Source organism: Gallinula chloropus (assembly GCF_964237585.1).
Source record: "Gallinula chloropus genome assembly, chromosome: 6".
In the NCBI taxonomy this organism is placed as follows: domain Eukaryota; kingdom Metazoa; phylum Chordata; class Aves; order Gruiformes; family Rallidae; genus Gallinula; species Gallinula chloropus.
The window spans coordinates 264,305-288,053 of record NC_140091.1 but is presented as its reverse complement, the minus strand read 5'-3'; the positions used below and the strand labels follow the sequence as shown (position 1 = coordinate 288,053).

Here is a 23,749-nt window from a genome sequence, read left to right as displayed (position 1 = left end):
AGGGATGGATTCCTCCTGAGACACTCACCCAGCCAGAGAACCTGCGGCCCCGTGTTTCTCCAATCCAAGGTACCTCAGTGCATAGTGAACTCCTAGTGAATGAGGTGCAGATGAAGGGTTTTAAGTCACAATTATACAGCAAGTAATTTAAAAGAATTTGGATGAGAAACTGCAAATGGTTCACAAACGGTTCCACAGAGCATGGATCTTTTTAGCACGTGCCTTGTTATGCTCCAGAAGCTTTGTGTGGTTTGTGGGGGGGTGTCATCTATCAGAGACAGTGTGTGGGGGGGAGACAGGATGGGTCAGGCAGACACAGAAGTGTCTTGGTGAGCTTATGGGGTGCAGTGGCAGTGGGGACTCTGCTCATTGCTTTACCTGTGGTCTCACACCGATGCCTGTATGAGGTTGCAGCTCAGTGCTGTGTGCTTCACACGTGCTGCACTCTGAAACCTTTTCCTCTGTAATGAGCATTAGCTTACAACTAGCAGAACTGCTGGGCTCCTATGCTGCTCTTTTGTTCCCCTCCTGATCCTGTGTCAGCAATGAGGAAGGCACAAAACATACCACACACCAGCCTCACTTTCCCACTGATGTGACACTTGCAGCATGTGCACTCGTGGCCACCACCTATGGGCTTATAGATGTTAGAACCAAGATGTTAAAGTTTATGCATCTCTTATGCAGAGGTTCTGCCATACTGACCAACATTACAATTATTTGGAAACTTCTTATCTTCAGAATAAGAGAAAGAAAAGGTTTTTGAAAAGGAGCAGTATGTAACTTGCACAAGTCCTGCTCGTTAATGCACCTCTGGACTACATCATTACTAGTGGTAACTTATATCCACAGTACACAAGGTAAAACCTTGGTCCCCCTGAAGTCTAGGGCAAAACTTCATTCAGCAGGTTTTGCCTAGGGTGTCACAGCCTGATCTTGGAAAAGCAGAACTGAGACAAAAAGGAACAGAGAACCAAGCAAACAAAAAAATCATTTGCTGCAAAATCCTGCTTGTTACAGGAAGGATCAGAATTCCTCAGTTGGTGCTTCTCTACCTTGTATCCCATCTGATGCCTGGCTCCAGGCTCTGCACACATCTGTCCGTGAACTGAAAACCCTGGAGCAGAACAGGGGAAGGTGGAGAAGGTTCTGTGCAGCCACATTTGGAACACACATTAAGCTGAGGGGTCGGTTCTTTCCCAGTCTCACCTGGTCTGATGCCCCACTGACCTGGGACAGCTGACAGGTTCTTCCTGCTCTAGCCAACTTTCCTGGGCACTGACTCCACAGCATCTTCACTCCTTGACCATTGCAAAAGCCAGGGCAGGAGCCCACGAGGCTGCTTCCTTGCTCGCTGTGGCCAGCGGTGCCCAGAGCAGCAGCACTCACGCACGTACCCCTGTCCCTGCTCTGCGCGCGGCACCCGCTGCGTTTCTCCTCAGTGTGCTGGATTTTAACAGGATCCATTCACCGTGTTCTCTGTGAGCCTTGCCTGTGGTACACACATCCAACACACAGCAAGGGAAGCATGAAGGAAGCAGCACGACTCAGATTTGTAAGGACTTTGTTCAATAGTTGGCTCTTGATGTTTCAGTCTTGACGTGTGTGCGCTGAGCTGATATGATTATAATAAAGATGGGGAGAAGAAGAGGCACTGGCTCGTCATAACAAGGCAGTGGGAGGTTCACGATCAGCCAGGGAGCTTATTCCAGAAGGAAAAGAATCTAGGACGCTGTTTCAGGTTCTTTTCTTCAAAACCAGTATCTTCAGCATGGGAAAAAGAATCACAGAATCATAGAAAGAGGCGACTGGGAGCGGGAAGCCCTCTGCTCACAAAGCAGCCTGCTTTCAAACCCAGTGTAAATGCAGCAGCAGAGGAACAGCTCTTCAGCACCCAGCATGAAAGGAACGGGTGGAATCACCTGAAGGAACGCAGGCAATGCTCTGTGCGGAGCAGTAATTGGTGTCATAGACTTGAACTCCTCCTTTTAACACCCGACTCGTTGATCAGCTCTGAGGCCAGGGCATGGAGAGAACCAGCGGCCACTGAATGGGGCTGAAGAGGTCAGAGTACTGCTGAAATAGAGCAACAGTCTAACCATTGCCAATGTTCTTCAGCCCAGCCCAATTATTTAAGAAAATAGTACAAAACAAATGTCCTGCCCATGTATATATCCTCACAAACGTTTGCTTTTGCAGATTCCTGTGCATAACGCCCTGCACACAAGTGCAGGCTGTTCTCCAGATTCTCACCTCATCATCTGTTTTAACATAAACTCTGTAGGGAAAAGCTAAGAAAATCCTGTGTATTTTCAGAAATCACATACCATCTTTCAAGCACATTTCCTGAGGTATCGATCGGGCTCCTTTAAGCTCCTGATTCATTTTGAGATCATTAATGTATCTCAGGGAGCAGCGTGTCATTACCAGCTGCTGTCACTTAAAGTGCCTTAAATATCTTGAGATTTTTTTAGAATTGATTTAGCATGGAATTTCTCATTTCTGGTTTTATTTTTAACAACTTCTATTTCCTTCTTTCTTTCACACCTTCCAGACTCCTTGACTCAGTAATGCAATGTGATTGCTCCCAACTCGGGTTATGTATTCTGTCAGGAAATTCAGCTTCACACTTTAGAATATCCAAGTAGAGGAACGCAGCAGTAATTGGGGTGCAAAGCATCACTGCGTGATTTTTGATTCATTCTTCCAGATTTTTCCTAGGTTAATTGTAATAAACAAAACTGAGAGAAGGGTGCTTTTTCTCTTAAAGTAGGAAAATGATGTTTTTTAGAATGAGAAGCCATCAGCATTCCTAAAAAGCCATTCTCTTTCCTCAGTTCATCGCACTGAACTCCCTTCATCTTCTCACTTTTCTTACAGCTTCACTATACCCCCTTTCCCTTGTTTCTTTAAAACAGACTGGCAATGCCCTTTTTCCATCCTCCTGCTTCCTGAAACACTTTCACCTGTTACACTCTGCCTATGCAGAATAATTTCTACAGTACTCAATTTTGTCCCAGTCAACAACTTCTCCTTTGCTCGTCTCGCTGTTTACTGGTAAGGGAACTTGAGTTTTTAGTCTCTGCCTGCCATGACTGTTGTACTATATATCCTCTGTTTTATATAAAAATACTTCCCCATCTGTACTGTAAGAACTCTCCTGTACTCTCCTTTAGTAATTCCTCAGTCAATGTGATGTGCTTTTTTGCCACAACTCTCCTTTAAGGTCTTTTTGACCGAATTTGGTTTGTTTTGACTCTGAACTTCTTTTTATGACAATAGTTCACCTGTTTTGTTTCATTCAGAAGTCAAAAAGCTATTGATTAGAACAAAAATCATCAGCCCATGTTGTAGTGATATATGGTTCCAGGGACAAAGGGCTTGAAGTATTTGACAAGATGTCCAACTGCATAAACAAAGGAGAAGGTATCAGTTTCTCCTTATACCTTGTTGTGTTGTAGATGCTCCTGGCCATGAGACCCCCGGTGTCCTTCAGGCCGCTCTGTGGGTACATATTCCAAAAGGCTGGTGTTTGTTATTATAAAACTTTGACATTTATTCCCCTCTTATTTATTGCCCTTCAGAATGAATCTGTGTCTGGTACTGCATCATAATAAAGCACAAAGGCAAACATGTCACATGCATCTATAAAGAGAAGAATTATTTTAGAATAGAGAAATAAAACAGTTTACTTTTGAAATGAAATTTGCAGGCCACAAGCTGAATATAAGTCACAACAATTCCTGTCTTGGGCGGGGGGGCTGAAACATAATCCATCCTTGGAACTGTCACTAGACATCAGTGAAGTTTTAAGTTCAGCTCATTTTAAAGGGCTCAGGATTCTGTCTTGGGAAGCTGCATCGAAACATTCAACACATCAGCTACTGGAAGAAAGAAGTTACACCCCAAGTCCAAAAAACTGGCTTGACAGCGTCCGACAGATGACACGGAGGGACGTGGTTGTGACACATGAAAGCTCAGAGACATTTCAGTTTGAGAGGAACAGGACCACAGATGCTGTAGCAGGAGGTTTCAGAGATAGGCACAACACACGGAGAGTTACTAAACGCCCCAAACAAGCTGTGTGACGTGTGAAATGCTTTCTTTGGTCTCTTTCTGGGTCAAACGGCAGTGAATGCTCAGGACAACGAAGATCACGTTCCTCTGCACTTCTGCTGCCGCTTCGGCCACCATGAAATTGTGAAGTTCCTGCTGCAGAGCAGCTTCGAAGTGCAGCCCCACGTGGTGAACATCTACGGAGACACACCTCTGCACCTGTGAGTCTCCTGGGGCAGCTCCGGGGTCGGGCTTAGCTGGAGAGCTGGGGTCGCTAACAGCTCTTTGCCGACTTCCTCCCCAGGGCCTGTTACAACGGGAAGTTTGAAGTTGTCAGGGAGATGATTCAGCTCTCAGGAACAGAGAGCCTGGCCAAAGAAAACATCTTCAGCGAAACAGCGTTCCACAGGTGAGCTGCTCGGAGCCCCGCGCTCCCTGCCGCTCCCGGGGCGGCCCGCGGCACACCAGCGTGTCTCACCAACAGCCGAGGGCTGAGCTGAGAGGGGAGGTGAGGCCGTGTCCTGAGGTGCAGGGAGGGCAAGCTGCCATGCCCACCAGCATCTCCTGAGTGCCAGGCTCTGTCAGGCAGCCTTGTTGAGGTCCTGCTCTGCCTGGGGACTGCGGGAGGCTGGCTGACCCGAGTCAGAGGTGAGGTGGCAGAGCACAGTATGGTCACGATGCAGTGAGTCTGTAAACTGTTATTTAGGAGGCATTTCCCAGAACAGGCTGTATTACATTTGCATAGCTGTGCAAAATTAATGTATACAGAAATAATTAGAGTATTTCTGAAATGACAGGAACAAACTTGCTTTGGTGGATTAATCATGCATTTGCACATTTCTAAAGGCCCTTTATCCTATTACTCCATTTTTATCTCTGTCTAATTAATTCCAAAATGCTGGCTACCTTTTGTCCTTCAATGGGCTGTAGTATTCACTTCTTCCTTCATTTTCACAGTGCCTGCACCTATGGCAAGAACATAGAACTTGTGAAATTTCTTCTAGACCAGAACGTTGTAAGCATCAACCACCAGGGGAGAGATGGACATACAGGTAAGGGCATCACCCTCACGGCGTGTGAGTGCATGTACCACCACCAGAACACGTGGAGGCTGTGCACAATCAGGACTCCCAGGGCACCTCCTGTCATAATGTAACGCTCAGCACCCAGTTACCTGTCGGACAGCTCTCAGCTGTTTTTAATCAGGTTTGAAGGCAGGCATGGAGCTGATGAGAGTTCTGGGAGGATGAGGATTTTCCCATAGCTGTGGGCAGTTTGAAGAATCAGGCCCATGTATAACTCTGCTGGGGGCTGAGCACACAGGATGAGGTGTCCGAAGGGCTGCACCCTCCGCATCCTGCTACAGGCAGCAGGAGAAAAGACTCCTGTGCTTCAACTGGCTTTTCCTTACGTACAAAGCTGTTAGACATGATTTGCAGGTGGCAGAGAAAATGCTGGCACGTTGTGTGGTGGGCAATAGATCGCTTCCTACGGCGTTCGCATGGTATTTTCACCTACCGCCTCGGGTGTTCTCGATAATACATTCCTTTATCAAGGAGATCAATTGTGCTTTGTGGTTGTTGCCGCCAGTCCTGTCGTGATGTTCTGGGAGTTGTGCTTATGGTGGTTCTCTGATGTTCTAGGATTACACTGTGCCTGCTACCACGGTCACATTCGACTGGTACAGTTTTTGCTGGATAACGGAGCCGATATGAATCTGGTAGCTTGTGATCCCAGCAGGTCCAGTGGAGAAAAGGACGAGCAGACCTGTTTGATGTGGGCTTATGAGAAAGGTAATTCAATTTCCTACTTTCTGCTGCAGACTCCATAGGAAACACACAGGAAGGAGAGCAGCACAAAACAAAACAGCCCCTGGGTCCCCGTGGGCTGAGGACTCTCACCATCTGCTTTCCAGCTCCTGGCACAGAAGGCTGTACAATGCAGCCCTTTTCTTTATGCTCTGTTAAACAGCAGTTTAATTCAACACAAACTCAAGGACAGGAGTATTTATGTGCTGCTAAAACAGCAAACATGCAGCCTGTGCAGGAAAGGCTATTTCTCCCTCTGGTATGTGCACGAGGAGTTTTAATTGTATTCCTTCATTGCATCACAAAGAGCCATGAATCAGAGCCAGTAGCCTTAAATTCTTGCCAACACGGATCAAAGCAAGGCATTTTCCATGGGTCCTGTTACTCTGTCCTGCATTGCAGCAGTGTGTCAGTTCTCTGTCCTGATTTTGACTCTGTGACTCCTGGGACGTTTCTCCCTCCTCCAAAAGCAGCGCGGTGCCATTTGTGATGAGAATGACTGTGATACAGTAAAACCAGGGATTCACAGGCCTTCCAAAAGCCTGGGATTGGCAAACTACTCTGTATGAAATCACTGAGGGGAAACTCATCTTTGAAATGTTTGGAGAAGAACTTTGAGTGCTGCCGAGCAGAACTTTGTGCAGCAAACACACACTCTGCTCTCTTCTGTCTCTGTGTGAAGCAGAATGGGTACAGCAGCGGTCGATAGCAACGCAGGACTGGGCACCATCCAGCACTGGAGTGTTCTCCATCCAGCACTGGTTTTCCTTGAGCACTGTTGTCAGCTTCCACGTTAGGATTTCTGTGGCAGGGTTTTTCTGCTGCCACACATCACATTTTAGGATTAGGTCAACGTGTTTGGTTTCATTGGCAAGTATTTCCCTGTATTTCTGTAGTTAAGAATCAGGTTGTTTCTAGTGCTGCTGTAGCTTTGTTTACACGTGTTATAGGCACATTGCACATTTTTCTTTTACGCTCTGATTTTGTGTAAATCCACTGAAAAAAGAGAGACTACTGTGTTTACCTGATAATCCTTATATTTCCTCTTCTTTTCCTAGGTCACGATGCCATTGTGACCCTTCTGAAGCATTACAAGAGACCTCAAGATGAGTCGCCCTGTAACGAATACTCGCAGCCCGGAGGAGGTACGGTCTCGGAAATCACGTTGTTCTCTAGCTGAAGGGTCTGATCCAAAGGCTGCCATAATCTCTGGGGATGTTCCACAGGTGTCGGGGAGCTTTTGGCCAGTTCTGTCTGGCACAAAGAAAATTAGTGTCATGAGAATCCCCTTTTTCCAGGTACCCTCTGTTTACATCAAAAGTCTTCCTTTATCTTAAAATACACTTGTCACTTTGCATTACTCACTGGAAAGAAAAGCTAAGAGCCTGAGATGAAGATCAACCCCTAGTAATCATTACTCATGTGTTTTTACATCCTCAATACCTTCTTCAGCCATTCTCTTTGCAGGGATAGCTCTGATGTTTCTTTGGTTGCAGGCGTTCGGCCTGTTTCAATACAGTCCCCTTCATGGTTTTTAATATCTTTGGATATCTAATTCCCCCCTGGGAAGAGTTAATTACCCTTTTTGCTACAAAAACACTCCTGTGTGTTGGCAACTAGATGGCACGTGCCAAGAAGGATGTTAATGCCAGCAGTCAGATAAACAGCACTTTGCAGTGCGTTGGGAATGCTGCCTATGGAGACAGTGACTGTGTCCAGGGCAGTGACTCCTCCAGCATGGAAACAGGAGGAGCCCCACAGTCAGCAGTGGGGTTAATCTGCTTCCTACACCTGGCCTGTCCCGGGTTTGGGTTTTGTAGACCTCAGGTGTGTGTGAACCCTCATGGGGGACTATGTTTGGCACATATTGGAAATGCAAATTGGCAAGCAATTAACACACCAGAGAGATTCTTTTAGTGCTGATGGTTAAATGAGCTCAGTTCCCACTTAGGCAGCAAAACAGGAGATGAGGTCTGTTAGAAAACCTCGTCAGTGAAGCCAGCAGCATGATACCCTTGCAGCCCAACAGCCAGAATTCGTTAATCTAATTGGAGTTCCTTCCCAGTATGAAAGGTGACATTGGCCTTTAACACCGGTGACTGTCGGTATGGCTCTGCAGGAGTTAGTGAAGCTATATACAAACACAGCAATATAACATCACAATCATATGTCTTTGTGTGCCTATGTGTATTCTCACCCCTTTATTTTTCATTCTTTAAACAATCACTGCTTCATTAGTTTATCAGTACAGATGCTTCTGCTGCCTCTGGATTCCATAACCCATTCTCTTCTTCTATTTCAGACGGTTCCTATGTGTCGGTTCCATCCCCTCTAGGAAAGATTAAGAGCATGACTAAAGGTATTCTCAGTGGCAAGGGAAAACTTGGTCTTTCATGGTCTTTTTACCCAGGGGGTGTGTACATGAGATTCATCATTCCTGCGATGTTCTTCATTCAGGAACATAATGATGTGCATGAGCCGCAGCTGTGTTTCGCCAGGACCATTTCAGGAAGCAATATACTTACCTTTGTTGCTCAACATCGTGATGCTCCCTGTATTTATCTTATTTCCATTTACTTTAAAAATGTATTTATTTCTTTGAAGAAAAGGATGTGATTGTGAAATAGTGCAAATCAAGTACGTGGGTATCTGTGAATGCAAATTTCATGTTGAGCATCACTGTCAGGTGCCTGGAGTAATGTTACAAGAAAAATTCTGTCCAAAAAATAATTCATGTTAACCAGAAACACAGACAGATAAATCACATTCAGCTGAATGCCTCTACATTAAAATATTTCCATTTTTGTGGTGCTTTCAATTTTCCACTTCAGATGTTCATTCCGGATATAATCAGCATCCGTGCAGCACTGAAACGTTCCAATTAGAAATACTCTGATAAACTTCATAGTTACAGACCAAAGCTATCGGGGGCAGGGGTGTTGGCCAACTAAACTCATGACACCATTCAGGCTCTGCACATCCCTAATGAGTCAGTCGGCTCTGGAGCAGCATCCCCTGTGCCAGGCAGGAGCACAGGCTGCACAGACAAAGGGGTGCTGCTCCTCGGGGCGAGGGATTCTCCGCCCCGTGACGTGCTGCAGGCAGCACGTGCCCCTGGAGCCCCGTTCCTCAGCGACAAGGTGTTAGAGCCAAGGCAGCCCAAGGCAGCCCAAGGCAGCCAGCGCGGGTCTGCTGCTGGGCTTGACTGCGGCGACGGGAAGGAGCCAGATTAGCTTTGCCAGCCGACTCACAGGAGGAATCAGCTCTTGGGAAGTTCCACGTCTCTCTGTCCCTCCCCACGACCTGCCCTGTGCCAACAGGCTGCGTGTTTTCCCTCGCAGAAAAGGCAGACGTGCTCCTCCTCCGCGCTGGCTTGCCGTCGCATTTCCACCTGCAGCTCTCCGAAATCGAGTTCCATGAGATTATCGGCTCAGGTACCAGCAATAGCAATGCATCCATTCAGGTGTCTGACGTTGGTAATAAATATCCTCCTGCCTCTTGGGTTTAAATTCTTGTAGGGTCCTTTGGAAAAGTGTACAAGGGACGATGCAGAAATAAAATCGTCGCAATCAAGCGGTGAGTTTACCAGACTCCTCTGTCTCGTTTGGTTAACCACCTCGTTTGAAACACGTGTATATATCAATTATAGTTTTGCCTTACTGCTTTCTCTCCTGTAAATTCAAGGTATCGAGCCAATACCTACTGCTCCAAGTCCGACGTGGACATGTTCTGCCGTGAGGTCTCCATTCTCTGCCGACTGAACCATCCGTGTGTCATCCAGTTCGTGGGGGCCTGCTTGGACGACCCCAGCCAGTTTGCTATAGTCACCCAGTACATCTCTGGAGGATCGCTCTTCTCCCTGCTTCATGAACAGAAGAGGTAATCAGCTCGTTCTCTGCTTGGACTTGGCTGCAGAACTCGGGACACTCGTACAAGTGTGCTGGTGAAAATGTTTCCCATTTCAGTATAAGACAATAGAGAAAGGAACACACTAGAAAAATGTTAGCTTTGGTCCAGGTTACTGGGTGTTCAAGGGGTGTTAGTAAGTATCAGAAACTTATTTGGTCATTATTTTACGCTGTATAGATTCACATTACATAGATCATATAACATTGTTTTGTATTTAAAATTATTTAAAAGGTTCTTACCATTACAAGAGTAATTTACAGATAATTTTGCCTATTACCTTTGAGTAATGTTATGTGTTTTTTCTAACCACAGAACTCTTGATCTGCAGTCTAAATTAATCATTGCTGTAGATGTTGCCAAAGGCATGGAGTATCTCCACAATCTCACACAGCCAATCATACATCGTGATTTGAACAGGTAAGTTGCTTTCTTTATCCTAAAAATTGAGAAAATATGAAGCCCCAAATCTACAGCAATCGTCTGCAGAGTCTTGTCTGGTACCTCGTTAGCACTGGTGGGGTTTGGAGGTCTGCTTGCATGGTTTGGGCTGGGGAGCGATGCTTTCCCCTTGGCTGGAGGCTTTAGTCCATTCTAGTGGAATGACTTGGCAGGCAGTGGCCAACCTGAGGCTTACAGTAACTTCACCAGCAGGTATCAGAGATGTACAAAACACTTATCCCTGTTTGGGTACAAAGTTGTCATTTCCTGGCGACACTGGTGGCTGCAGTGCAAGATGCCTTGGGAAAGACACTCGCTCTCCTGGAAAAAGCAGCTGGATTTTCCCTTTTGCTGAGCAAAGAATGAAACTGACCGTGAGACTGTTCCCAGTTCAGGGTTCTGGCATGAAAATCTGAGGAAAACAAGAGGGATCAGCAATTTTCTGGGTGCTGCTGTTGGCATCCCCAGGAGAGCAGGATGGCCTGTGCAGGGAAAGGATGAGTTGCCCCAAGCACTCCTGCACCGGCAGCTCTACAAAGGACACCTGGGAAGGGAGGCTCCTGGCATGTGGGGCTTGTCCTTGGTGAGCGGGAGGGTTCGTGGGACTCCGGGCGTTACAAGGACACAGTGTGTGAATAGATAAGACCAGTCACAGGGTGCAGGGTGAACCCCCCAAACCCAGTGTCCCATCTCTGGCAGTGGCCCATGGTGGCAAATTTGAGAGCCAGGCACGTAGCTCATGAGGATGACTTGAACTCCCCCAGCTCCCGAGAAATCCGGGTTCAAAAGGGTCTTTTCATAAAGGAGTGCCTGCTCTGGAAGTCATTTTTAAAATGAAATATTAACTCTATTTGTGGTTATGAAAGAAGAGAAACCCTTGCAGGCTGAAGGAGAAAATCAGATCACTGATGCAAAAAACCCTGCCCATCACTTTGATTTTAGTCTGCAAAATGCAGCCTGAAAACCACATCGCTTCAAGCCAGTCTCTGGGTTTATGTCCCCAGGTCAGCAATACTGGCACAAATCCTGCTTTATACCCTGCAAATTTCAGCTCACTTTGCTTTATTCATCTCCTACGATGTAAAAGAGCATCCATCTGCTGCAGCAGAGCTACAGAAAATCTGTGTGTTGAGCAGTATTTTAAATGCTTTTTGGATTGACTTAAATACTTTCAAAAGCCATCTCACTTATCAAAATTCTTTTAGCCTAAAGAAGCCTGAATCCACATTTCAGAGGCCTTTGAAATGCTTTAGGGCTTTGGTATTTTTTTCCTATTCCTCCTGTTTCTTTTATTTTTTAATTCTAACAAGCTCCAGTTCCCAGCCTTAGGGAACCCCAGGGATTGGTGGGGTGGGGGGGCTCCCCCCTGCAGCCCTCGGCTGCTCCTGGCCAGGCGATGCTTCACTGGGGCAGATGTAGCACCTCTGACTTCCTGGTGTGTTACGTGCCCCAGCACTGGCAGCTGGTGTCCTTGGTAGGACAAGGGGCAATGGGCTCAAGCTGCCCCAGGGCAGGGTCAGCTCAGCTGGGAGGGCAAAGTTCTTCCCTGGCAGAGTTGTGGGGCTGTGGCACAGGCTGCCCAGGGAGGGGCTGAGTCCCCAGCCCTGGGGGTGTTTAACAGAGGGGAGATGAGGTGCTCAGGGAGCTGGGTTAGTAGGGGATGTGTATGGTTGGACTCAATGATCTCAAAGGGCTTTTCCAACCCTGTGATCCTGTGATTCTGCCATTCCCTGGCCGAGGGGCTGTGTCTGGACTGGGGCAGCTTTTGGTAACACAAGCTGCAGCTTCTGCAGTTTCTGTCTCCCAGCCACACTAGTTCTAGACTGTCCAGTTCTCTAATAGCCAAAACAGTGACATGCTGAGCACTTCATTGATTGGTTTCTGCCCCTGGGGATTCAAGAGAGAAACGCTGACCCTCTTGTGTTAAGTTTTGCCGGTGTCTTCACAGGAGCCTTAAATTTGTTACCATCAGTTTCCACATGGCTCGTAACCCTCCCTGTGAGCTCTGGAGTCTGATGCAATGCACATAATGCATTAAACACACCTGCAATATGGCTTGACACAACAGAGGAGGGAATGAATCTTTCATGTCTCTACCCTGGAGAAGGGGTTATCCTTCCATTTGGAGAATAATTGGGAGTTTTATTTTGCTTTCCAGTTCTGGAAAAAGAAGTTCTGACAGCTATCAGCAACGGTGACATGTATCAGCTTATTACTGCCTGCACCGTGGTGAGGGATTGTAGCCACAATGATTACAGCACTTTAACAAAAAAGAGACCGTTTTAGTATCAGTTTAATTTAAGCCAGAGCAGCTGAAGATGGTGGGACCAAGCCTTTGAGCAGTAACCTTCATTTGATGGCTCCAGCTCTCTGTCAGAGTTTCTGAGGGCTGACTGAGTCAGGGAGATGAAAGAGGGGATGGCAGCCTGGTGGTAATGGGGATGGTGTCTGCAACTCCTCTTTGTTATAAAACCCCTTATGAAATCTTGAAACAGCAGTCGCCTTTCATTAAGCCTGGTGTGTTAAAGGTGGAGGGATCTTTTCATGGCCCCGTTCTCTGGGACAGGGACAGGTGCTGAACACACTTTGCCTGGCTCCTGCCCTGAGAGGAGCAGCCCCTGTGCCTGGCAGGCCCACAGAACTCCTTGCTTTTACAAAAGCCAGGATGATTACACACTCCTCATTCTTTTCTTGGGTTCTTTTTCCTTCCATGGTTTCATGAACAGGAGGATGCTGGGGCTCAGCATTTGAAGTGGTGTGGGGCTTTAGCAGAAGACAATTAATTTCTGATTCTGCTGAACTCATTATTAACCTCTGTCAGCTCAGATCAGATTTATCTTGCTGTATTTCTCAAAACAGAGGCTTAAGAGTTCCTTTCTCATCTGTGGCTTTCAAATTTCCAAGTGCCAAGGAGGCAATAATAGCAGCTGTGAGCTGTGCCTTCCAAGCTGCCTTTCCATGGGCTATATTTTTTACTTCAGACAAGAAAAATCAGTTCCTCTGGCAGTGACTGGTGGTACCAGCCCGACACAGCCCTTCCAGAGACTGCTGCTGCTTTCAGATCCATGCACACGCTCAGCGCCAAGGTGGGATCTCGGCGTCGTCTTGTGGGAGCGGCTCCCGCACGCCGTGTGCAGCCAGGGAAAGGGGCTGCTTACTGACTTCTCAGCTTCTCCAAGAGAAATGTCAGCCCAGGTCTTGACTCTGTGTGTCATCATGTTGGGCTTATTCAGGGTCTGTACAATCCTTGAGCATTCTAAGTTGAAGCTAGGGCTCAATGTGTTTTATTCACATTGAGAAACAGTGATCATTTTTGTCCCTACTGACAAAGGCCAAATTTTAACCAAGATGACAGAAAAGTCTGTAGTTTCATGTGATTTGTGTGCCTGCATTCGACCCAGGGCACCACCTTCAAGAGCCTCTCTAATTTAGCCTTCCATTTTATTAATATTTTCATCTGGCATCTGGTGGGGGGGTCTCAAAACAATCCATCTTTTACACTCAAATCACTTAAATATTCTGATGAAAAGTATATATGGGAGCTAAAATTAGATTAAAAATAAGCTAAAGAGAGTCATGGCTACGCTGTGTGAACCCACTACACCTTTATGATTAAATTTATGATCCCAAGGTTTGGGTTTAGATGAAGCTAGAAATCTTCAGGACAGTGATTTGTGGGAGTCCTGCTTGGGAGAGCTTAATTTTTTTCTGTCCTAAAAACTATTACCTGGTGAAATTTGTGTTCCTCGCTTGGCTGTTCTTGCTCTTACCCACAGCTCTAATACAGGCAAGTGATGCTTTTCTGTTGACACCATCAGTATTACTTCATTTCCCCTTCATCCCATGGGCCATTGCCAACTTTTTCATTTCTGTGTTTGTATTCTTTTCACTCTCCTGGGTTTGCTTGGGTCAGTCAAATACCACGTAAGCACTGTTGTGTCCACACGGTCGTGGCCACATTCACAGGCTTTTACGTTGTGATTTGCCCAGCCCCTCAAAAGCCAGGTGCCATGGAGGCACCGTGGCTGAAGTGGGAGAACCTTGATCTGCAGCATTAGGGGAGGGTTTTGACCTGGATGAAGCGTTTTGTGAATCATTCCCAGTCCGTGTGAAAATCTGGGCTTATGATGCTGCCTCCTTAGAAGCCTTGCTCTTCTTTGGTTGTGGGGTGTGCTCCCTCTTGTGTGCTCTTTGGTAAAATTCAATCCATTGCAGTATCTCCCATGAATCAGAAAATCCCTTCTCCATAGATTCTGCACAGGCTGTTGTGACACTGTGCCCTCCCCAGGGCCTGCCCTGACTCTCCTGGAACCCTGCTCAAGGGACAGGCAGCAGCTGTGGTCCTGAGGGATGAGCCTGGTCCTGAGGAATGGGCTTGGTCATGAGGGATGTCTCTGTTTGTGATGGCTGCATGTTAAACCCTTCACACATAACCCACTGACCAAGCCTGGGACTAGGGCTGGATCCAGGCCCCCCACCCCCACCTCCTCTGAGGGAGTTTGGAAAGCCAGGGCGTCCTCCTGACCCTCAGGACTCAGTGGTTTGGCCTCCCCAACAGCTCTGCCCAACCCTGTCCTCTGCAGTAAACAACCAAGCACACCCTGCCATGGAAGCTCACCACACCACTGTCCTGCTTGCTGCTGAAGGATCGTGTTGGTTCTCCTATTTGAAGCTGTCAAGGAGAAAATGTGCAGTAAATGCCTGTGTGGTTCTTACCTGCTTTGAATGGCGTCCTCTGAACAGGTTCAGTGTTGGGAGTGGTTTGGTTTGGTTTGGTTTGGTTTGGAACTCTCCTGCCCAGCTTTTATACAAGATGACACCTGCATAAAATGGATAAGAATATTTATGGTCCTATGCAGAAATCTTTCTTTATGTGGAAATCTTTCTGTAGTTGTTTCATTTGTACTTGGAAGCTCATTTTTTACAACCCTCCAATTAATAGAACAAATGATAGGGTTAGATTTCCTCCTGGAGATTATCCCTATCCCTCATTGTCTTTGAACAAGTAATGTGTAAATAAAGCTCAATTTTCTTCACGTTACCTTCAATAAATGGGTTTAAACCACCACACAAATATCATAATTCACCTCTTCAGTTCTAGTAGTTGTAGGACAAATCCAGTGGATTTAACTCTAAGCCTCCAAATATCTCTGCTCACCATCTAAGGTAAAGTCCTGGTTACCCAATCCTTTGCATTCACTGAGGTCTGCAGTTGCTATGGTTTCAAAGATTTGACGTTCATAGGTGCCAGTACAAGTAATTATCTTTGATGAATGATCTCTCTGATCTCTGGATGTCCTGACAGAGACTACCCCGTGCATGTGCTGACTGAACAGGATTTTCCTTACCTTTGTTCCCTCCTTTCTGATGCCAGAAACTGCCTGGGGCCAAGATGAGGACTCTGTAGGAAATCATACCTAACATATAAGCCCAGTGTGAATATCATGTTTTCCCAGGATTTCTCGTTGTTCAGCTGGAGGAGGTGACCCTGGGCCTCACCCTGGCTGCGCTGTGCCTGAAATCCAGAGCATCCTGGAAACAGCACAAATTCCTGGCTCCACAGGCAGGTGGAAACCTGGCACTTACCTGAGGTCTGGTCCTGGTCCAAAGGGACTTCACACGACCTCAAGGTTGTTACAGAAAGGGATGCTGCAGAGCTGGAAGGCAAACAGAGGGCAGGACCCAAGTCTTGCCTCTTGTGATACCAGTGGAAGATTCTCCATCCATGTGAGCAGAGAGAGGTCCCCATCCTAGACACTGATATGAGCTACAGGGTCAGTGGTGGGTCTTCTCCTCATAAACAGACAGAGAGACTTTCAGAAATAAAGCATCTGTGTGTACCTTATAATGATAAATCTCAGGTGTAGCCAAAAGGGGTTTATCTATTGATATTTATCTTCTTAAGCAGGTGACTTTAACTCCTCAAGAACTTCTCCTTAGCTATGAACCAAAACCTGTCAAGTTTTCCCCATTTTAAGACACTATTAAACCCTGATCTGTAATATTTTTCCCCAGTCACAACATTCTCCTGTATGAGGATGGTCACGCCGTGGTCGCTGATTTTGGAGGTAAGGACTTTTTATGAAACATTTATCAATTAACCTCAGTTTCTCTAAAACTAAAGATGTGCTGACCAAGAAAATGCTGAGGAGGGTGCTCTTCACCCTTGTTGTTGTGAGAGGAGGCAGAAGGGCTGAGAATGCCCAGGTTTTTGTCTCATCAAAGTAAGCCAGCGCTGCGGATGCCCCACTGTCTGGGAAGGGAAGGCCTGATGACAGGGAGATGGCGTCTGAGTTTGAGCTAATTTCAACAGTAGGACAGAGGAAGAAGCTGTGTGAAAGGGCCTCTCTCAGGAGACGTGCCCTCTGTTTCCATGTCAGGTGCTCAGCACCTGAGGAGCGATGCTGTGCAAGCCAGGCTGTGGGCAGCCAAGCCCCGTGGCAACAGGGCAGGTTTCTTTCTTTGCAGGTAAAAGAGCAGAACATAGTTCTTCCTTTCAGCTGTGGACCTTAGGAATCTTTTGTGTGAAAAACTAGATGGGGCAATGCTTGACAAACCTGCATTTCGTGCACTGTCTTGGTGCTGAGCAGCTGCACTCCATAGGAATGCGTCCTGGCTGGGACAGGGGTGGAGCTCAGCGACCTGACTCCTCGGGAGATGCTGCTTGGCCTCCCTGTGCAGATGTGATCAGTAGGGATGCATGAACATCAGCTTAACACAGCAGGAGGGTGGTGCTGAGGGACACAGTGCTGGCCCAGACCTGCTGGAGCAGCAAGGGACCTGGTGGGACTAGCTGCTTCTCTGGCACGTCGCTCACCATGCGATGCCCTTGTTCAGGCAGAGGCACTCCTGAGGGCATTTCCTGGCATGTCAGGGGCATCTAAGTCAGGCTGGGGCACTGCCTGAGGATTGCAAGGTGAGCACACACCACCTTTGCTATATTCATGTGAGATGTGGTCGTTTCTTGGTGGGCAGCTTTTCTGACATGGAATAGGACTGGCAGGCTTCTCTGGGTCTGCCTTTCCACCCTGGGCTCCATGACTGCTTCTGTGGATCTAGATGCAGCTGTATGAACCAGTACACGTGGCCGTGAGGTCACACAGGCTGAGGTGGGTCCTCTGCTGCTGTAACCTGCTATTCATGTCAGGGCAGCTTTGTAGACTTACACCAGGGCTGGATTTGGCACATGGAGTTGAGAAACCGTGTTGTCTGTACAAGCCCCTGTTGAACAACAGCTATCACAGGCCTCCTGGACTTCCAACATTCTGCAGCTATTTAAACAAACAAACAAAAGTAAAACCCAAGCAAACCCAAGCAAGCTTTGCACAACAAGGTGCAGATCTGACTGGCTTAATGGTAATTTCCCTTTTCCCCCCCCCCCCTATGTCTTTCAGAATCCAGATTTCTGCAGTCCCTGGATGAAGACAACATGACCAAACAACCTGGGGTTTGTTTCTTGTTTTGCTCCACATAATTAATATAAAACACACAGGCAAACAAGGCTTAGGAGAAAATGCCATTAGGAAAAGATGAAGTGATACAGTGTATTGTCTCTCTTAGTCTTTCTGTGTGGGGTGTCATTTGTTCTTTTTCCTTTTAGCCTGCATAAAGGCACTGATAAGTGAATACAGAGTATCTGCAACAGAAAACAATGCTTTGTAAGGTTGTCCTTGGAGCTCTATTTCCCCCAAATCCTCAGTGGAGTGTTATTTTCTTAATCCCCCTTTCCTTGCTCACACAGGTTGCTGGCAGGTGGTTCCTGCTCCTAACAGGGAATTAGTTATTCGACGCTGATTTTCTTTCAGAGTTTTCTCCATCCAGAGCCTATTGCTCTGAGTCAGCTTTACAAGGCAGTATGGTTGGCATCATGAGTTATAGTTGATGCCTCCTGCGTGTCACTCCATGGTCATGAAAGTCTGTTTGCCGGTTGTGGAATGGGATGGGTGATGCTCAAACCTTGGTACCCAGCTGTAACACACGCTCAGTGTGTGAGGAGTGAGCACGGCTGGGGCAGAGCCGGGTCCTGCTGGGGTTTGATGATGTGTCCCTGGGAAAGGCTGTCATGCAACAAGTGCAGATCAAGTTACTGAGGTGCAAGGGACCTGCAAAGAGACCCTGAGCTTATCACTCCAGTGAGAGGCTGGTTGGTTGGCTGGCTGGTTGGTTGGTTGTTCGGGAAGCAGCCTCGGGACTGGGATTCTGCAGAACACAGTGAGGTCCCAGGAGAGAGGCACCAACACGATGCTGTTGTCGTTGCTTTTCTACCTACCAGCTGGAGTGGCAGCTCACAGGTGTTATACAGCGTGCCCAGGCCCTATGGTGTGTTCTCCAGACTTTGGGTTGGGTGTTTTGCTCTTGTGTTTAAGGCCTGATTGGCCTGGCATTATGGGGTTCAGGGGGCTACCCTGCTAATGCTGCTACATAAATGTGCAATAATTCGCAGCCTAAATGTCATGAGTTATGGTGAAAATTTTTGCTGGCAAACTTACCAGTTATTTTATGGAGCAGGGAGGCAGGGGAATAAGAAAGGAAAAGAGCCATACAAATAAGGGAAGAGATGCAGACATGCAGAAGCAAAAGGTGTTGATGTATTCCTGATGTTCCCTGACCCGCAGAACCTGCGCTGGATGGCCCCGGAGGTGTTCACCCAGTGTACCAGGTACACCATAAAGGCTGATGTTTTCAGCTACGCTCTGTGCCTCTGGGAGCTGCTCACGGGTGAAATTCCATTTGCTCACCTGAAACCAGGTAAGATGCTCACTGAGCTGAGAGTTACATTTCTCTGAACTGGAGTAGAGCGGTATCACCGCTGGTGCTAACCCATACTTTGCTGGAGTTTCTTCTGCAGTGCTAGGATTACACTCTCAGCAAAAAGCACAGATCTACCCCACCATAAACACACCTGTTGCTTGCTAAAGCCCTACAGACAATCCCTCACCAGCTGCCTGTGCCGCTGCAGCGCGGCCGCGCTGTCCTCCCCAGCGCGAGGTGGGTCTGTGGCCGTGCTCCTGTGCTGCTCTCTCTCTGCCAGGAGGACCCTCGCTGCGACTGGCACTGCTGTGTGCACATCTAATTTATATGAATATCCTGCGCAAAGCAGCTTTGAGGATGTCGTGTGGTTTATAGTCTGTATAAAAGTGCCACATTTCAGATGTATGCTCACACAGTGGCTATTCAGTTAAATACAAATGCCACATTTTCCCCAAAGTCTGCATTTCAAAGTGAGGGATTTTCTTAGGAAAAATCCCTACGACATCTGCAGAACACTAATTATGGATCACTGATTTATTTTTTTCCCTGGCTTGTAGTCGCTTTTGACTACAGGTTAGAGGCCCAGGAAGCCATTCTGGTGAAGTTCATTGAAATAATTAAGTGTTGAAAAGAATCTTTCATTAAGAGATTTGATTATAATGAAAAGTAGATGTCACCCACTGAGATAAAAGTAGTTACCCTGTTAAAAGAAGCTCCGTGTTCCCTATTGAATCTAGTACCACATCCAGTTATACAAGGGAATGCTCTGTGCCCAATCTCAGCTTTCCATCCCATGGATATAAATAACCCTCTCTGCAGGTATCGAATCAAAGTCACCACTTGATTTATCAAGTGGAACATCTGTTCAATCTTGTGTGTCCCCCATTAAGTCACCTCATCCCTAAGCCGAACGCACCCACTGCTGAGGCCCTTACCCTGAGCCCTGTGGAACCGGCGCCTGCAGCACCCCCGGTTAGCGAGGAAGCTGCGTGTGCTGTGCAGCCACAGCAGAGCAGAGGAGGTGAAAACCAGGCAGAGATCTCCTGAGAAGAGGCTGGGGAATGCACAAACTGCTGCTTATTAAACACAGAGATTACTTCTTTGCTGAGGTTGTTGCAGCCTGGGAGTTTGTTTGAGAGGAATGGATTCCTGTCATTTCATTCAGCCGTGCTAAAGCCCAAGGAGAGCCCAAAGCATGGTGACACAAACAGACTTTGTAAAGCATTGCAGGTGTGTGCAGGGGCATACATCTTCTTCTAATCCTGACCCCATTAAACCAATGGCATAAATCCTAAACCAATGGCATAAATCCTACCAACTTTGGCAAGACAAGATTTTGCCATTAGGTGATGCAGCACTTCCATTGCCTTTGGCAGGAAAACTGCAGCATTTTCCATTGCTATCGATCTGGTTTGCATTGCCCATCACTTCACAGAGTCTAATGGGCAAACAGTGAACACACCAGTGTGTGAGCCATGCCTCTAAAGCCTCTTTAGAATGGAATCAAAATCAGGCAAACCGTGTTTGCCCCTCCTGTCTACCTACAGTTACGATATCACAGGAGGTATCTGATATTAACGCTCTGAAACATCACTATATGGAAAAGAGCTGCAATGAGGACAGGCAGTGGCTGAGGTTAGTCAGTTCTTACAATGAATATTGTGACGAGAACGAGTCTCTTGGTTGCAGCCTTACAGCTCCCCACATGTTCCACGTGCTCCCATCACATCATTTCCAAGTGCCAGGCAAACAAAGGATTTTACTTAGGTGTTTTTATATGAGTTCCAGTTACCATTTTTCTGACTCAAAAAATTTTGCTCAAGAGGAGTGAGAGGGATTAACCATGTGTTTGTACTCACCAAATGTGTAAACCCAATTAGGGTTTTGTCTTAGTCTCAATTTTAGTCTTAGACTGTAGCAGAACAAGCCATGGGGATATTTTAAGGCATCTAAACTGTTATCTGCAACCAAAGTATGCCTTTCACCCAGTCCTAGTAATGAAGATAATTACATTTTTATTATTATTTTTTAAAGGAGTTGAGGGTCTGAAGGTTCCTCAAGGTGTTGTTTATTTATCATTAGCTTAACCTGTCTCCCCCCATGCTGGTGGCACTGCAGGGGGTTGGAAAGCCTCTGCAAGCTGTGAGTCTAGCTCCAGGTTCCACGGCTCAGCGTCTCGCCCCTCCCGGGGTGCCTGTGGCGTGAGCAGCTGTGTTTCCCTGGGTGACTGCTGGGTGCTGACGGCTCTCTGTTGGCTCGCAGCGGCGGCGGCGGCAGACATGGCGTACCACCACATCCGCCCGCCCATCGGGTACTCCATCCCCAAGCCCATCTCCGCCCTGCTGATGAGGGGCTGGAACGCCTGTCCCGAGGTGAGTGCCGCTGCCGGGGCGGCAGCAGGGTAACCACGGGCATCTCTGCGCTGGCCTCGCCTGGCTTCCCCAAAAGCCCCTTTCCAAGGCAGAGGCTGCGCAGAAATCCCTGTGACGTGGGGCATCTCCAGGAACACAGGGGAGCTGGTTCTGAGGGGAAGGTAGTTTATCCATTCGGGGAAACTCTAAGGAATCACCCAACTTTGATTGCAAAGGAGGAACGTACGTGCTGTTCCCAGACTTTTGAAGGGAGTTTCCATGAATTCTTGACTATTTTAGTTCCATGTAAAAAATGAAATCTGTACCAGCTCAGAGAGGAGCCAAGTTACCCCAGCAGCAGGTAAACTCCTGACTAGTGTGTCCTGAGGCCATTCCCCATACACCAGTAGGTCACTAACAGGACACGGGGCAGAGTAGTGACCTGAAGACAATCCAGTCTCTCCAGTCCTCTCCCTTTGGGCAGGTCATTGCAGTCCCTGTCCTGGGACCCTGCTGGGGACAGAACACAGTCTGAAGTTGTGAGAAATCCAATTGCAGAGCAACAGGAATCAGCCTGGAGCCTCTTTCTTTCTCAGGGCAGCTGCGCTCAGCCCGTAACACCCAAAACTTCACACTGTTCTGTGTGGTTTTTCTGAAGCTGCTTTAAGATAAACTCTGCCTGCTGATCGTGTGTATTTAGGCTCCATGAAAAAACACTTACATGTATTTACTTATCACTGTCTCTTGCTTTTAAAGCAATGTCTTTTCCACCTCTCAAACTCAGAGCAGGTGAGACCAATGGGGACGCATTGCCTGGCCCACGAGACTAGTCTCATAAGGTTTGGAAGTCAAAGGAATAAGGGGTTCAGGATACTTTGGATCTGCTCAGAACTCTTTCTGTGTCAAAACTTAGTGTCCAAGCAGCAGCTGGAGAGCTTCCTCTCCCTTGTATTCTGTTGTTCTGTTTGGCTCTGACACAACCAGTCGGGGTGGGTTCTTCCCCAGCTGATTCTTCCCATTACCAAAACCACTATTCCCTTAACTGAGTAACATTTCTTGGGCTGAGTCACCTTTTTTCTTTCCTGATACTTTGATCAAAAACTATTTTACAGTTTTGGCCTTGAAACGTCTGGCTGCAGCGATGCTGGTAACACTCAGGAAAGCTGGAGTAACTACTCTGTAGAGCTCAGAGCCCTGTCAGGATGAGGTTTTTCCCCCTCACTTTCTTTTGTGTCCAGAGGTGATGTGTTGACACATTCTGCAGGTGGTGGGTACAGTACAGCTTTTGTAGTGGAGTTTTCAGCTTCATTTATCCTGCAAGGAATTCAAGGTGCCTCATTTTCTGTCCCAAAACTACCATCTCCTTATTCTGGCCACAAAGCCTCTTCGTGTTCTTCCAGCAGCAGTTCAGCTTCAAGCGCACTGCTGTCTTAGTAAGGCTGACTGCTACCAAAGCCTGGCACGTCCTACATCATTTGTTTACAGGAGCAGCTGTAAAAGAGAAATAGGAATGTGATTTACAAGTTCTAGAAACAGTCTGGCTCTTGATCTCAGTTTCTTATTGTAGCTTTAATCTTAAAAAGATCACATTTGTGATCTTTGGAGTGAGCAAGCTTTGTTTATCACTTGTTTCAATGCAAAGAAATTGGTTCTTCTGGATTATTTGGGGTAAATAATTACTCATTACTTTTTAATTTCTGAAATCCCAGGGAGGTGTCTGTTCCTTTAATTAATATTGCTTTATTGAAGGAGCACTCATGCTATGTTGACAGTTCTCCAAATATCCAGTGGCAAACATATTCAGGGTACTAAACTGGAACAAGCCTGGGAGCTGTGGCGTAGCTCCCTCCCAGGGTGGGCTGGGGCCGCACGGCGAGGTCCCACGCGGCGGGAGGACGGGATGCTCCGTGCGGGACGGGGAGAGGGGCTCATGGTGGCTCAGTTCATGGGCACGCTCCCTTGCCAGGCTCAGGAGGTGAGAATGCTGTTGGCCACCATCCCGTGCAGGAGTTAGTGCTGTTCCCATGTCCCACTCTCTTCTGCCCACCTCCATCTGCCCATTGGTGCCCAGGTCTGTCCATCTGTCCAGCTGCACTGCCCAGGCTGCTGCCATATCCTCATCGTGCCTGGATTGAACTGTGGGCACCCAGCCCTCCTCCAGCCTCCCGCTTCTCCAGGCACCCAGTCGCTGCTGGGAAACCTCTTGTGATGCTGCTGTGCCACTGGTGGTGTGGGGGGTTCGCTGTGCCATGTCGTGACGTGGGGGGTTCACTGTGCCATGTCGTGACGTGTTGGTTTCACCGAGTGAGCCATCTGTTCTGGTGTGTCTCAGGATGGCTGCATTGCTCACTGGGATCTCTGCTGTTGCCTTGGGATGCGTTTTCCATTCCTTAGGGAGGTGAGAAGGCGACACTTAGAGCCAGGCAGGCTGCAAGA

At 47.5% G+C, this 23,749-nt stretch overlaps 1 protein-coding gene across 1 annotated transcript in view; it reads left to right on the top strand.

Moving 5' to 3' along the window:
* The window catches only part of LOC311193083 (serine/threonine-protein kinase TNNI3K), a gene marked incomplete at its 5' end in the record, with an annotated part of 46,263 nt that overhangs the window by 17,400 nt on the left and 5,114 nt on the right, over window positions 1–23,749 (top strand). Inside the window, 14 exons of the mRNA XM_084265809.1 lie at window positions 4,133–4,277; window positions 4,361–4,465; window positions 5,014–5,108; window positions 5,700–5,849; window positions 6,923–7,009; window positions 8,167–8,223; window positions 9,206–9,298; window positions 9,383–9,440; window positions 9,549–9,743; window positions 10,086–10,190; window positions 16,227–16,279; window positions 17,606–17,658; window positions 18,827–18,959; window positions 21,225–21,334. Coding sequence (XP_084121935.1) covers window positions 4,133–4,277; window positions 4,361–4,465; window positions 5,014–5,108; window positions 5,700–5,849; window positions 6,923–7,009; window positions 8,167–8,223; window positions 9,206–9,298; window positions 9,383–9,440; window positions 9,549–9,743; window positions 10,086–10,190; window positions 16,227–16,279; window positions 17,606–17,658; window positions 18,827–18,959; window positions 21,225–21,334 — 1,439 coding nt within the window. The remainder of the gene's footprint in view (window positions 1–4,132; window positions 4,278–4,360; window positions 4,466–5,013; window positions 5,109–5,699; window positions 5,850–6,922; window positions 7,010–8,166; window positions 8,224–9,205; window positions 9,299–9,382; window positions 9,441–9,548; window positions 9,744–10,085; window positions 10,191–16,226; window positions 16,280–17,605; window positions 17,659–18,826; window positions 18,960–21,224; window positions 21,335–23,749) is intronic.